Source organism: Rutidosis leptorrhynchoides, chromosome 5, assembly GCF_046630445.1.
Source record: "Rutidosis leptorrhynchoides isolate AG116_Rl617_1_P2 chromosome 5, CSIRO_AGI_Rlap_v1, whole genome shotgun sequence".
Classification (NCBI taxonomy): Eukaryota; Viridiplantae; Streptophyta; class Magnoliopsida; order Asterales; family Asteraceae; genus Rutidosis; species Rutidosis leptorrhynchoides.
In genome coordinates, this window is record NC_092337.1 from 381,481,886 (window position 1) to 381,497,352 (window position 15,467).

A 15,467-nucleotide genomic window follows, 5' to 3' on the forward strand; every position below is an offset into this window, starting at 1 on the left:
AAACGATCAAAAATTCGTCATCAAACTCCTAGTGGGTGAGGCATGAAACGAAGCTCCCGAATTCAAAATCTAAGACTCCACTGAATCTTCAACACTACACAAAAGTGCGTCATCCATATTTTCTGCGATAAAGTTAATACCTTTCGCCGGAGAAAATTTTACAAATCCTTTGAAAGTGTCCCTTTTGATTGCAGCCCCAACAAATAGCTTCACTTCGGTCTTTTGATGGATACTTCTTTGACTTCTTCCTACCCTTCTTCTCACCACCACGATCAATTTTCCTACCCCGGTTGTTGGCACTTAACAAGGATTCGGATGACGATTCCCCCGAGATTCTCCTACGAGTGTCTTCACCGAGAATCAAATTCCTAATACCTTCAAACGCTAGCTTAGTAGTTCCCGTAGAGCTACTAACCGCGGTAATCGTACCCGACCAACTTTTCGATAACGATGAAAGAAAGATAGTGCTTTTAGTTCATCATCAAACTTGAGATCTACCGATTCAAGCCTTGATATAATATTGTTGAATTCATTGATGTGATCCGTTGCACTCAAACCTTCCCACATCTTCGTATTGAACAATTGTCGCGTAAGAAAAACCTTATTCGCCGTCGTAGGGTTTTCATACATGTTAGAGAGAGCCTTCAAACATGCAAACATTATTTTCTCATTCACAACGTTATATGCAACGTTCTTTGCAAGAGAGAGACGAATCGCACCCAAAGCTTGGCGATCCAAAAGAGACCAATCGGCATCATCCATGTCTTCGGGTTTGACCTCCAACAAGGGTTGGTGTAGCTTCTTTTGATATATTCGCCTATTCGGTTTGTTTTCAGGTCTTGATAAATAGAAGTCAAAAAGATTGTATGATCATTCAATCAGACTTAGGTCTGACACAATTGTAACAACTAAATTATTTGATCATTTTATACAAAATATATTAAAAAAAACTTGTTCTTTTTAAATATGGAGTATGTGAAACTATAATTAACATAACAAATTAATAATTATTATGAATAAAAAATCACTATACTAATTAAATTTATTATTACTATCTATATCTATATTACAATTATAATATAATAATAATAAATAAATTTTTATTAACATTATCAAGTTAGTGGTTAAAATAAAAATCAATGATTGAAAATAGTATAAAGGCAAATATAACATCAACATTCACGTCATGAGAATTTTATTTACATAATCGTTTAAGGGTTGAGATTGAATACGTTTAATAAATTTTCTCTTTCCTTTGATAAATAAAAAAGTTAGTTTGTTATTGACAATTGTTATTTTATTTAATTTAATATTGAAATATTATCATTATATTATTATCACTATTATTATTATTAAATTATTAATGTATGAGTTACAAAACATAAATGATGAGTGGCTAGGGTTGTAAATAAGCCGAACCGAGTTCAAGCTCGACTAGGCTCGAGCTCGGCTCGTTTAAATTTCAAATAGTTTGGGTCTCGAGCTCGCCTCAATTCAAGCTTAATATCTTAAACTCGAGCTCGGCTCGTTTGCTATTTTACAAGCTCGAGTTCGACTCGTTAATTACATAAAATATTTTCATTTCTTTTATATTATATTTTTTGATTTAATTTGATTTAATATTTTTATGTATTTTTTCTACTCTTATAATCATATTTAATATTTCTATATCATTTTAACCGGCTGGCGGCATGCTAACGTCAGCCTGACATCAGCTATTTTGTCTTTTGGTGAATTTTTTTTTGGGAAATTTTGCTTTTTCAGCCCACTTATATAGGGCAAGGAAGTGGGCCACTGGACCTCCATCTAGTTATTTATATTATTAAGAAAGATATTTTTAGCGTATAAATGAAAAATCCGTTTAGACTCGTGAGCTTGTTCGAGTTCGAGATATGAAGTTTGAGCTCAGACTCGTTTATTATATGAGCTTCATAAAATGTTCAAACTAGGACTCGAGCTGGTTTAGGTTCGGCTCGAGTCGAGTTTTTAATGAGTCGAGCTCGGGCTCGTTTATTATACGAGCTTCATAATAAGTTCAAGCTAGGGCTCGAGCTCGTTTAGGCTCGGCTCGAGTCGAATTTTTAACGAGTCGAACTCGAGTAACTCGCGAGTAGCTCGGCTCATTTACAGCCCTATTAGGGTCTAATATATGAAATCAAGTATTGAGCTTTAAGATCATCTTTAAACCGTCAAACATTGAAACTGTCAAATGAGAACAAAGATAAAAATATTTAAATCTTGAAATGGGGACCACATCACTCCCAACTAACCGACACATGAAGGATGTGACAAGTCATGACGGAAGTCATGACGAGTCCATGCCTAAGATCACCATTAACCTTGTCTGTGACGTCTTTCTGAAGAAAAAGTGAATTTTGTGACTATGACGTGACAATGTCATGAAGTGTAGTTAAATAATGGTAAGTGTTAAATTCAAGTGAGTGAAAACGTATAAGGTAATGTGTTAAAATATGAAAAAAAAAATTAAATTAAATTATTGATATAGATATTTACGTGTTAAGATTGGTTATAAAAAATCTAAGATCTAATTTTTCATGTCAGATAGTTGACTTGCGCTCATTTTTCGTCACAGATAACGCCCCATTAAGACGTCAGGGGGGCGTTAATTTTGGTCCACTTCAGCAAATTGGGTGTGAGATTGTCTCGATGACGCCTGGTTAACATTGATCTAAGGCATTATGACTTTCACGAACAAAAAAATGAGAATAACGGAGGGTGTTAGTAGAATATTGGGAGTTGTCTTGTTAGAATTCACGATAATAGAATATACAACCCATTCGATTTATTTATGTATACAAGTTAACAATATTACACTCTTAGAGCACTGAAGTCACTTGGCATGTCAGGTCTGACTTGCTGAGTCAGAAAAAGTGGGGAGTGGTGACCTCTGTCAGTTGGGCATGTCAGTTTATATTTTTATTATTATTTTAATGATTTAAAAATAACATAAATTAATAAATTATAAAAATTAACATAAATAGAAATAACTTCCATTAAAATAAAAATAAAACATTATAATTCCTAAAAAAAAAACATTACAATTCCCAAAAAAAAAAAAAAAAAAAAAATTACAATTCCTATTTATTAAAAACCAATACGAAACGATTCAATTTCCACTTCGAAGCTTGGCCCGAATCGCTGCTTTCTTCGCTTGAAGAACTATTGCATCTTCTTCATCCATTCCAGCGGTAGACATTTGTAGTATTTTCAAATCAAAGTAACTAGTCATTGAATCAAAAGTACTGCTTGCACTTTCATCAAACGAGGATCTTGCGGAAGCGGCGGAACTCGAAGATGTCTTTTGTGATTTTGATTTTCTTGATTTTCCAGGAGGTCGTGGTGTTGCATCCTCCCCATATAGCTCTGCATTTGGATTCTCTTCCGGTTCCTCTGGTTCCTCATCAAGATCACAATCATCCAAACTAACACAATCACGTTTAATTGTTTTAAGTGGAGTCGGGTTGTTCCACTTTTGCTTATCTTTTAGGAATTCTCAAGCTAGGTAATTGTTAAACCTCTTAAACGTCTCCACCTTGTATTGTGCATCACAATGTTCCTTGAAATTTACATCACCCTCGCCACTACGTGGAACTCGTTTGAGACAACTCACGATTCCACCATATTTTCTGCAACATTCATTCATTTTTGTCCATTTGGAGGTCAACATATCCTTTGTTCGTTTGTAAGGTAGACCCCTCGAATGGTACTCATTCATAACCACGTTCCAAAACGAAGCTGACTTTTGATCAATGCCTTGGTTTGGATCTTCAGAAGCCGCAATCCACGATTGACCTAAACGTAGCTCATCTTCGGGTTCCCACAAGTACTCAGTTCGTCTTCTAGGTTGAGACGAATCGACCGCAACTTCTTTCCCTTTAGCCTTTGCTCTCGACTTGCGTTTTGGTGCTTGTGGTGTTTGTTGTGTTTGTTGAACTTGTGTTTGTTGTGTTTGTGGAACTTGTGATTGTTGTTGTTGCCACACCATAAACGCTTGCATTTGCTCGGGAGACATTTGTGGAAATGATTGTTGTGAATTCGAAAAATTCGAAAAATCGAGATTAGCATCACCACCACCATTAGCCGAACCTTGAGCCGATCCGGGTGAATATGGTGAGAGTGGACTCCATTGTGAATTGAGATAATATCGGTTATTTGACATTTTTTTTTTGTCAATGAGATTTGCGTTTGCGTTTGCGTTTGTGTATGTGTTGTGTATGTATAGAAAGTAAAAAAAAACAACGGATACATAGCCTTGTTCACGAACATTATAGATGGGATGAAAATATGAGTAGAGACACTTTGTGATAAATGTTTTTATTTAGGCGGGAAAACGCTCGAAGAAGTAATATATAACAATTATCGTGTTTTTCGAGCGTATGTTGAGGTTTTAGCTATTGGGGTTTAGATATTAGGGTTTAGATATTAGGGTTTATAGGGTTTAGATATTAGGGTTTAGAAATTTAGGGTTTAGGGTTTAGATTTAGGGTTTAGATTTAGGATTTAGATTGAGTTTTTAACATGAACGGTTTAGAGTTTAGGGTTTAGAGTTTGGTGTTTTGGGTTTATGGAATAAACCCAAAACACCAAACCCTAAACCCTAAACTCTAAACCCTAAACCCTAAACCCTAAACTCTAAATCGGGCTAAATTTTACTTCACAAAACATGAAGAAAAAAAACGTTCATATTGTTCACGAACAATATTATCTTGAATGTTATTTTTGTCAATCGTTTTCCCGCCTAAATAATAACATTCATCACGAAGTGTATCTTCTAAATGTTCATATTTTCGTGTGATCTTGATGCCGGAAAAAAAATTCCAAAAAAAAACGAAAAAAAAAATTTGCTTCCCCCCGATTAGTTACTTCCCCATTGATCATGCCCATATATATATATATATATATATATATATATATATATATATATATATATATATATATATATATATATATATATATAGTGGTAGGATCAAGAGGGAAGTAACCAATCGGGGGGAAGCGGGGGGAAGCAAAAACTTTTTTTTTTCTTTTTTTGAAAAAACCTTGTTCACGAACATTATAGATGGGATGAAAATATGAACATTTAGTAGAGACACTTTGTGATAAATGTTTTTATTTTGGCGGGAAAACGCTCGAAGAAGTAATATATAACAATTATCGTGTTTTTCGAGCGTGTGTTGAGGTTTTAGCTATTGAGGTTTAGATATTAGGGTTTAGATATTAGGGTTTATAGGGTTTAGATATTAGGGTTTAGAAATTTAGGGTTTAGGGTTTAGATTTAGGGTTTAGATTTAGATTGAGTTTTTAACACGAACGGTTTAGAGTTTAGGGTTTAGGGTGTAGGGTTTAGGATTTGGTGTTTTGGGTTTATGGAATAAACCCAAAACACCAAACCCTAAACTCTAAATCGGGCTAAATTTTACTTCACAAAACATGAAGAAAAAAAACGTTCATATTCTTCACGAACAATATTATATTGAATGTTATTTTTGTCGATCGTTTTCCCGCCTAAATAATAACATTCATCACGAAGTGTCTCTTCTAAATGTTCATATTTTCGTGTGATCTTGATGCCGGAAAAAAAAAATTCCAAGAAAAACGGAAAAAAAAAAAAAAAATTTGCTTCCCCCCGCTTCCCCCCGATTGGTTACTTCCCCATTGATCCTGCCCCCCTATATATATATATATATATATATATATATATATATATATATATATATATATATATATATATATATATATATATATATATATATATATATATATATATATATATATATATATATATATTCATCAATTTTATCCGTCGCCTACTCGACTGACATAGGGGGGACGCAAGCAAGTGACGGGGTGGGGGAGTGGGGTGACATGCGACGAGGTGGGGGACGGGGCATCCGACGAGCTCCACTCCCATTGCTCTTAGTCTCTTACAGAACATGAAACAACCATTTTTAGCCAACTTAACGGTTCTAGGATCTGATGTTTTGTCACCACGGCCTTTAGGTTTCAAATCCTCAACAATCATCACTTTAGGGGAGGGCTGAATTTGCCTCTGTTTCCATTAGTCTCTTCTCCGTTTGAGAAGGGGTTTGATTCTAATCATTCTATGTCTTCTAAAAACATACCAATTTACAAAAAACATAACATTAAATGAAAAGTAAACATGCCTTCAGTTTCGTTGAGCAAGATGGTTCATCTTATATGTTCACACTTCACAGATCAAAACCAATTTATTATGCTGACAAATATGACAAAAAAGACTACTCCTCTTGGGATACAGTGGAACTTGTAAAATTCTCAACATTCAGATAAAAGTGAATCAAGAACTCCAGCCTGTGTACTCGTTTTGAGCATACTTAAATCATCTAAATAAGCAATCATCAATTCAAATCAAATATTTTAAAGGAAAATCATGTACAAACTACAAAGACAACCAGACAACATCCCTCAAACAAACTTGCACAATAACAAATTAACAAAAGAAACAACATTAGATGATCTCTAACCAAGTGTAGGAATTCGGATCACGCATACACAGTGAGAGTAGTATTAGACGAGACAGAAAAACCGAACACCATCAACTACATTCTACAAATTATCCAGCACTGAAGTAAACTATCTTAAAAAAATCACACCACAACATTCCAACCGACACATAATCAACAACCCACGAAAATCACCAACTCCTATCTACCACACACTATCAATCCGTCTATCACGATCTCGGTTCCGCAAGCCGTGAGCTGGCGGCAGCTGCACTGCTACTACTACCGCCGCCGCCGCCGCCCACTCTTGAAGCTAACGCAAGAACTTCAGGTGACATGTCCCAGCTCCCGCTTTTCCTACCCCAACTTGACCTTCTCGCGTGTATAATATTTGCTCGGTCCCCTTCGTCAACTGTTGTTCTTATCTCCGGTGACATTTCACCTATTCCAATTTCTTTAGTGTTCAAACCTTCATTGTCGCTGAGCTGTCCTTCACGGGGATCTAAAGCGGCCCCACCATCACCCCAAACCGCTTTCCTTCCCATTTCAATGTCTTCTACGGCCTTCCCCATGTTTGGACTTACAAACCCACCGCCAACCGATCGACCTCCGATCCCGGGTTCTCTTGGCACGTAATCCCGAAACTTGTTTTTAGAGTCGGGGATTCGGGTGCAAAATATTTCTGCAAAATTCTGTAGGATTCCTTTGTTGTAGGGATTGGCTCGCCTGTCGTACCTATATCTGAAGTTTTCATATGTAGTCTGCAAAGGTAACATAACATGTTAGATTTATATGACTAAATGTTTGACTATAGTGGCGACGTAGTTGACTTGGGTACAGTGTTGCAAAAATCGTAACTCAAGGAGCACTCGTTCGGGACTTCTAAAAGAATACTTGGCAACTCGGGAAGTTCTCCGGGAGTAATTTCAAGTTTGACTTTGACTGATTTTGACCGAGTTTTAGCAGAGTTTGACCCGAGTACTCCTTGAGTTGCATAAACCGAGTACTTGCCGAGTAATTCCGAATTCTGCAACACTACTTGGGTAACAGCTCAAAGCTGGACGTTCAAGATACGGGCTGAAACAGGTGGGGCCAGTTTGAATGAAAACAGTTTTTACAAAAAACATAAATAATAACAATTGTGTTTTAAAATATATAACTAGTGTGCCAAATAAGGGTTAAAATTTTTATATTATTATTATTACATTATTACAATAAGCTAATAATAAAAAGATTAAAGAGGTATTATGCATTACAAGTAAACTTTGGTCAACTTTCAACACTGTGTAATTCTAAGCCTATTTTTTTTTACTCAACGAGCGAGCAAAACCTGAAACAGCCTATGCATAAGTAGATGAATCGATATAGCCACCTCAGATATGAAATATAAAAATCAGAAATAAAAAATAAATTTTAATCGGGTAATAATTAAATTAGGGAAATAAACGATGACCTGATTTGTACTGATGAGATATAGATGAAAGGCAGTAAGGCCGCCCACAAACCACACTGATATGAAAGTGTAGACAATTAACACAATGGAAGCAGGCGTTTTGAGCATTGCTCTCCATAACGTTATGTCCTCTGAATCCGTAATCCTCTTTATATAGATCCAACAGAAACTAAAAACATATATACATAGTAGAGTGGTCGAAAACACAAACATGAAGAAGAACCGATAATTTCTCTGCAATCACATTAGTATGATATCAGATAAACCACGTATCACCATATGCAAGACATCATGTAAGCCCGTAAAACTTTGAAAAATGAAGCATAAACAAAGCAACTACTAGGCAATGTTGCAAAATCGCTACTCGGGGAGTACCCGTTCGGGACTTTTCAGGGAGTACTCTGCAACTCGGGAAATACTCGGATGTTGACCAATTTTGATTTGACCGAGTTTGACCAATTTTGACTGATTTTCCGAGTAATCCTGAGTTTTGTCCAGGTTTGACCGAGATTGACCAAGTTTGACCTAGTACTTCGCCGAGCAGTGGAGGAAGATAGTGTGTCACAAAGGGGTATCCGCCCCATCTGGATTTAACAAGAAATTTTTTTTTTTACACTAATTAAAAAAATTACTAAAAATAAGGTTTTTTTAGTGTTTACCCCCGCTGACAATGGAAAATTTATTAAATTTTAACACCCGCCCCATCTGTATCCGGGTTCAAGTGCGAGTACACCTTGAGTTGCAAAAAACGAGTACTCGCGGAGTAATTCCGAGTTTTACAACACTTATACTAGGTAGTATAACTGGCACAATTAATTCTTAATCTAAAGTTCATTAAAGATAAATAACATAAATTAGATGCAAATGTGTAAGCTAAGTTGAAGAGAGAAATGCAAATCTTACCAGGCCTATACATTGTCCAACCCAAGGGCAATGGTGATCGAATCGTTCAACGCAATTATTGCAGATTGAACAGTGTGAACATCGAGGAGGTCTATAAAGCATGCAGGTATCACAATATTTGATCTTTACAGTTACACCATTGACTTCAACTTCCTTAACACGAGGCAACCGTAATTGTGGGGTTTGGGCACTACCTTCAGTGTTTCCGTCAATGTTCTCGGGTTCTGGAGGATGTGCATTACGTGGAATGATACCGGGATCTCGTCCGGATGTTAGTAGGAGAAGTACTAAAACCTGAGATATTCATGTTTACACAATTAATATTTTTATAACGAATAGATAGATGATCAAACACATCACTCAGATGGCAGATAAGATTGCAATATCGCTTTAACAACAACAATACCCAATCAATACAATTGTTAATACAGTTGTTATCAATACAAACATAAATTTGGACCTGAATTGACATGTACTTTAAAAAATTACCCATCTTTACCAGAGACCCCATCCACCTATTTCTTTTCATCACTACCCAGAATCAACAAAGTAACAAGTAGGCACCTCTTTTTTACTAAGGGAAATATGTTTTAGGGGTTTGTGCAATTACAATGCTATCATGAGAGTGGTAAAACATATAAAAGCGTAAGAAAGAAAATGTTGATTTCTCACTACAGAGCCACAAAAGTCATCATAAGTGTATATTAGATTATTAGTTCAACGATGATAATATCATGTCCTTTGACATTGGTCATCCTATACTACATTCTAAATATATAAATCCAGAGAAAGTTAGTTTATAAACTCTCAGTAGGCTTCAATGGTGGAGCAGCAACCTTGTAATCCATAATAGGATTAATAAACGGTATGAATTAAGAACCAATTAGTATAATACAAGTATTTATATCTATATCAAATTAAGCACCAAATATGCTAGCTTAATACTCCTATCTACACAATATCAGAGACTGTGCTAAGAACCATTCACATGTAATGACCGAACGATTTGATAATAAGTTCTATAACTGCTTTTGCAATGACATTTGTCCCAAGTAACATGATAACGCACCGTATAGTTTGGTTGACTTTATGGGAAAACTCTTAAAATAAAATAGAACTCCGATTATTATATTCAGTAACAGAGGAGAGGAGCTTACATGAATTGTGAATAGAATAGCCACAACCATAACTGATATCCCCCAGTTATCTTCAAAGTCATACATCAGTTTTCTAGCAATGAAAACACAAAAAACTGAAACAGGAGCTACCACAAGGAATATGGTCAGCACCAGTGATCTTACATCCGGTCCAAATACAAACCTACCCTGAAGGAAAAATATCTGCAAAGCAATATAGGATACAAACATTTCATAAAAGATTATTACTCCTTGATTGCTTAACTACACTTAAAATGTATAATTAGTTTTAAAGTCAGTAAATTATACAATCACAACACAATTGGCACATTAAACGCATGCCTGTAAAAAACTTTATAGCATTTAAGTAGTTCATTCCACTGGATACACATCAGTGACTATGTTCTTAACTCAATTTGGTCTTTATAATCATAAAAATGTTATCTTGTGTGACTTATTGTTGTTATCTACAGTTTCATTAACAAATTTACTATAAGCTATACTCTGCATATCATCATTCATAAAGCAAGCAAATAAACACAAATTTCAATCTAATGCATTACAGAAACCAAAAAATAACACTAACAATAATCAATAATAATAAACTATTAAAAATGTGTGTAATTGTGTATAAAAACAAATTCTAGAAATTAGGGCACTCAAATTATACAAATTAGGAGTTAGGAACTAAATAATTAACAAAACCTAAATTGATCCAGGAAGAGATCAAGTAATAAAACAAACACTTACATTGCTTCCTTTCCATGTCTGATAAATTCTCAAGTTATCCGGCCCGTTATTGGATCCGGTTAAAGGATCCGAGCGCTTCGGCGGAGGGACCACGTACATCCTTATTATTATTTTATTATTATTATTATCACCTTTTTCTCAAATCTGAACTCGAGATCTTCAACAAAACGTGAAATACACACGGTGAATGCGAATGTATATGTATATGCGCTCGAGATACAATATGCTTTCACTAATTCCAACAAGCAACTATATAAATTAATTAAAAAATTGAATAAATGAGAAACAAGTAGTAGTCGGAAAAGTGGAAAGGGCAAAACTCCGGCGAATGTTTTAAGTCCGGTGAACGGAAAAGGAGGTGGTTGTTCTCAGGGTTTGATTGGCCGACAAGCCATGAGAGTAAAGAAAAGAAAAAGGAGAAAGAAAAAAGGGTTTTTGAGTGTAGGGTGAGGGGAGTGTGTGTGGGGATGTAATTGTATTTATTTTTTGCTGTATGTATATTATTTCATTTTTGTACAGGATAGTAAAAAAGAAAGATGACGTGGCGTTAAGTTAGTGGCCACGTCATATTTTTGTGTTTTGGACCGGTGTGATTGTAATCCGTTTAATTGAAAATTTAAAATAAATGTTACATTTAATGAAATAACTTATTTATAATATTTCCGCGTTTATTTTTGTTATTATTATTATTTTTTTGAAAGAGCTCTCAGTTTAATTGGTGGAACCTTTTTTGAATTTTACCATCTTCGATTCTTACATTTTCACAAGTTGTTATAATGGATTAGGCATCAAGGCCAACAAATATTGAAAGTTTATTAGGTCGGGATCATTATAGGCGTTTTGGATTGTTAGAATTGAATTGATATTTATTTAGTGTATACATTTGTTGGCCCCTCACGAATGGTTAGTAAATCACAATATATTTTTTTTTTGAAAGGCAAGTAAATATTATTAAAAATTTTAAAAGAACACGAGATAAAAACTAGCAAGGAGCTAGACAGGACACGAGGCAGCCCATAACCGCACAATTAAAACGTACACACAACCATAAACACGAAAAACACAAGGACATTAGATGCAACACGACACGATACTAAGATAAGTTATGTTTCCGAGTCCGATGATGCGCATGAAGAGCAGCATGAGCAACAGTCAATATCCTCTTTCGAATCATCCATCACATTCTCGATAAAGTATCGCTCATGCCACCGAAAATTATCCCAACGACGGTTACGCTTCATATTTCTCCTACCCCACACATGTTTAATAAAATGACTTTTAATCAAAGGATGAGCATTTTTCCTAGTAAATGACAATATATGTGAGAGTCGTCAATTTTATGTGTGGTAAATACTCCTAGGTTGTTTCTGTGATCGAGTTTGTGTCCAAGTTTGTACAAGTGGGTAACAAGAGTGCATTTATTCTGTGATCTTTCCTTTTAGCTCTCTAAATGTGAAATATTGGATATTGAATATAGTTGTTTTTCCCTTTTTAATGGGGTTTATCAATGGGGAGTAATAGAATGTAAACCACGTTGATCATTGGTGTATTTTTTAATTTTTATTTTTTTCGTGAAAAAATCATTATAATTTGATTCGAGTTTGTTACCAAAATAAAATAAATAATAAAAAAGTGGATAGAAAAATAGTGAAATGAAATGGGGTAACTTAACGAGGTCACATATATCCAAATCACATGGATTGTTATTTCAAATAGTCTAGATAATAAAAAGAGTACATAAATCTCTTAACAAAAAAAAAAAAAAAAAAAAAAAAAAAAAAAGGAGTAGATTTTAAAACTTTAATCTAGATAAAATTGCTCATTTCGTCCTTGTGTTTTTCATTTTTTTCCCGTTTTATTCATGTATTTTATTTTCTACATTTTTCATCCGTAAAAGCATTTTAAAGTCTCAATTTCATCCCTCACTCTAACAAAGGTTAACCGAGTCCGTTAAAACTATTCACAGAGACTATCCACGTAATCTTTAACTAATTAAATTACAAAAATCAATTCATTCTTCCTTTCATTATGTCTGGCAGTTCAAAACCTTCAAATATTTCAGTTATATCATTAAAAAAAATTATGAAAGGTAAGGGATGATATTGGGAAGTTGTGAAAGGCAACTATAAGGTGGGTAATTTTCTTTGGTAATTAGTAGTGTTATATAAATGAAGACAAAAATTGCTGAAATGGTCCCTGTGGTTTGTACCAAAATGCTGGTTTCGTCCCTGTGCTTTTTTTTGATGGATTTGGTCCCCGGTGGTTTATAAAAGTTGCTGATTTAGTCCCTCTGACCGACGGCTGTCAAAAAAGGCCGTTAAGTCCAGTATGTGCCAGACATGTGAGGGTATTTTCGTCAGTTTCATTCATTTATTAGCAAAATTGCTGAAATGGTCCCTGTGGTTTGTACCAAAATTATTGAAATGGTCCCTGTAGTTTGTCTTTTCATTAAAAAAACATCATCACCTCTCTTCATCTACATCCCCAAATTCTCTAAATTGATAAACAAATCCACATCAAACACAATCTATACTTCATCTTTATCCCCAAATTCTCTACAATGATAAACACTCTAATTTAAAAAATTAAACACTCGATAAACACAAACCCACAATCAAATTCTTCAATATCTATTCATATTCATATTATTCAAACCAAATAATAAATTTAATGCCATATATACAAAAAAAAATTATAAAAAAAACGTACCAAAAACTTGTTCAGAAGGGGAGTGAACAATCGCCAGCTTTAATCAAAAAAAGGTCCAACAAATTTGTGTTGTCATCATCCATTTTTATAGATCTGGAAAAAAAGAACTCAAACCCAAATTCATATTTTTCTTCACATCTGCTTCTTCATTTTTCGTTTCTCCTTTTGTAACCCTAAAATCCTTATCTTCTTCCCTAATCTCACACTACTGTATTTTAATCATTTTTTCCCTGATTTTAATCACTTTATTTCGAATTTCGATAGCTGTAAAAAGAAAAGAAAAACAGAAGAACACAAGAGCAGAAGCATCACTTAAAGGAATTTCAATAAGAAAACTTGCAAATTCATACTGAGTTCGATTAACCACCAATACCACTCGATGAACAAAGATGAAGAACTCGTTCTTCGACTTTTATTTGAAATTAGCGACAATCCCATTTCCAGATCTGATCGAATTGGTTAACGAATTGAAGCAGAAACGAATTGGGTAACGAACTGAAGCAAAAAACTAATTGAAGCAGAAAATAAATTGAAGTAGAAAACGAATTGGGTAACGAGCAGGTCAGATTCCAAAATGATTTTGTTTGGGTAAATGTATTTGGGAATCACAGGTCAGTTCTAAGCGATCTTGTTTATGAAATCACATATTTTTTTTATTGATTATGTTTATTCAGAGGTGAAATTGACTAATTTTGTTTCAAACTGATTATATGGCGATGATGATGATGCCAAGGGTGCCGGAAGACCCAGATGACGATGATTATTGTGTTTATTTAGGATGTTGTTTTTGTTTTGGAATTAAATGGTTTGGTACGTTAATTAAACTGTTCGAAGAAAATGGAAAAATTAGGATTTGTTCATATGATTTGGGGATAAAGATGAAGGTGAGTATTTCAACAATTTTGGGACAAACCACAAAGAATATTTCAGCAATTTGATCAATAAAGGATATAGAGGATTGGGGAAGAAGATAAAGTATAGATTAGGGTTCATCATTTTTGGGTGGATAAGAAGGTTTAGAGAAGAGGAAGAAAGAGTCGAAGAAATAACAGGGACCGTTCCAGCAATTTTGGTACAAACCACAGGGACCATTTCAGCAATTTTGCTAATAAATGAATGAAACTGACGAAAATACCCTCACATGTCTGGCACATGATTGGACTTAACGGCCTTTTTTGACGGTCGTCGGTCAGAGGGACTAAATCAGCAACTTTTATAAACCACCGGGACCAAATCCATAAAAAAAAAAGCACAGGGACGAAACCAGCATTTTGGTACAAACCACAGGGACCATTTCAGCAATTTTGTCATAAATGAATTTAACTGGTAATAGAGCATGCATCAAATTGTAACTGCACTTGGTCAAGTGAACATGACAATACCAAAATCAACAATGAAAAGTAAATAAACCAAAAACAAAACACATTTTCCTGTTTGGTACCAGTTGGCTTATGTTTTAAAACAAATCAGGTTTCAAACTAGACCTTGAACCAGATATGTAATCTGGAAAAAGTTCTATTTTTTTTTCTTTTTTTGATCAAAGTGGTTTGATTATCAATTATGGTTTGGAATTGGACATATTCTGAGCCCAAACCAGGTTTTGCTCACACCTCAGAGGCAAGTAACACATTTTTGTAGTTGTATTGTTTCATACTTTCATAACTCATAGCTTCTTCCATAGATTTTTTTAACTTTCCATATTTATTTATTTATTTTTCCTTTATTTTGGTTTGAAGAAACTATATGATAACTTTGATAGATACTAAAGAATTCAATGGAAATGTTCTGAAGAAAACAAATAAAATTAAGCGAAGGATTTATTCTTCTGAGCAAGAAAACTAGCTTATTGACTACATGACTGGTGTTACTTCATCCTGTCCAGGTTTGTTACGTTATATAGTGCAAAAATGTATGTATAACGACGAACTACTTTAAAACTCATTGAACTACTTCCTGGTTAGTTTTCGCCGCATATCTTATGTTATAAATTATTTTTGTCACTGATATATATAT

At 34.4% G+C, this 15,467-nt stretch overlaps 1 protein-coding gene across 1 annotated transcript; it reads right to left on the reverse strand.

Annotated features, from left to right (window-relative positions):
* Positions 1-6,388: 6,388 nt before the first annotated feature.
* Positions 6,389-11,185, reverse strand: LOC139846599 (probable protein S-acyltransferase 7). The gene is made up of 5 exons (XM_071836075.1): positions 10,746-11,185; positions 10,017-10,199; positions 8,860-9,153; positions 7,957-8,190; positions 6,389-7,264 (listed from the first exon to the last, which is right to left on the reverse strand). Exons 1-5 carry the CDS (start codon positions 10,842-10,844, stop codon positions 6,734-6,736), a joined length of 1,341 nt encoding a protein of 446 aa, XP_071692176.1. The 5' UTR covers positions 10,845-11,185; the 3' UTR covers positions 6,389-6,733.
* Between the last annotated feature and the right edge of the window lie 4,282 nt (positions 11,186-15,467).

Bases quoted from the DNA above. Each gene is read 5' to 3' on its own strand.
- LOC139846599 (XM_071836075.1), bottom strand. From the start codon at position 10,844: ATGTACGTGGTCCCTCCGCCGAAGCGCTCGGATCCTTTAACCGGATCC. The intron at 9,154-10,016 runs GTAAGCTCCTCT...TGAATATCTCAG, and splicing joins CTATTCTATTCACAATTCAT to GTTTTAGTACTTCTCCTACT. The intron at 7,265-7,956 runs GTCATCGTTTAT...TTACCTTTGCAG, and splicing joins ATCTCATCAGTACAAATCAG to ACTACATATGAAAACTTCAG.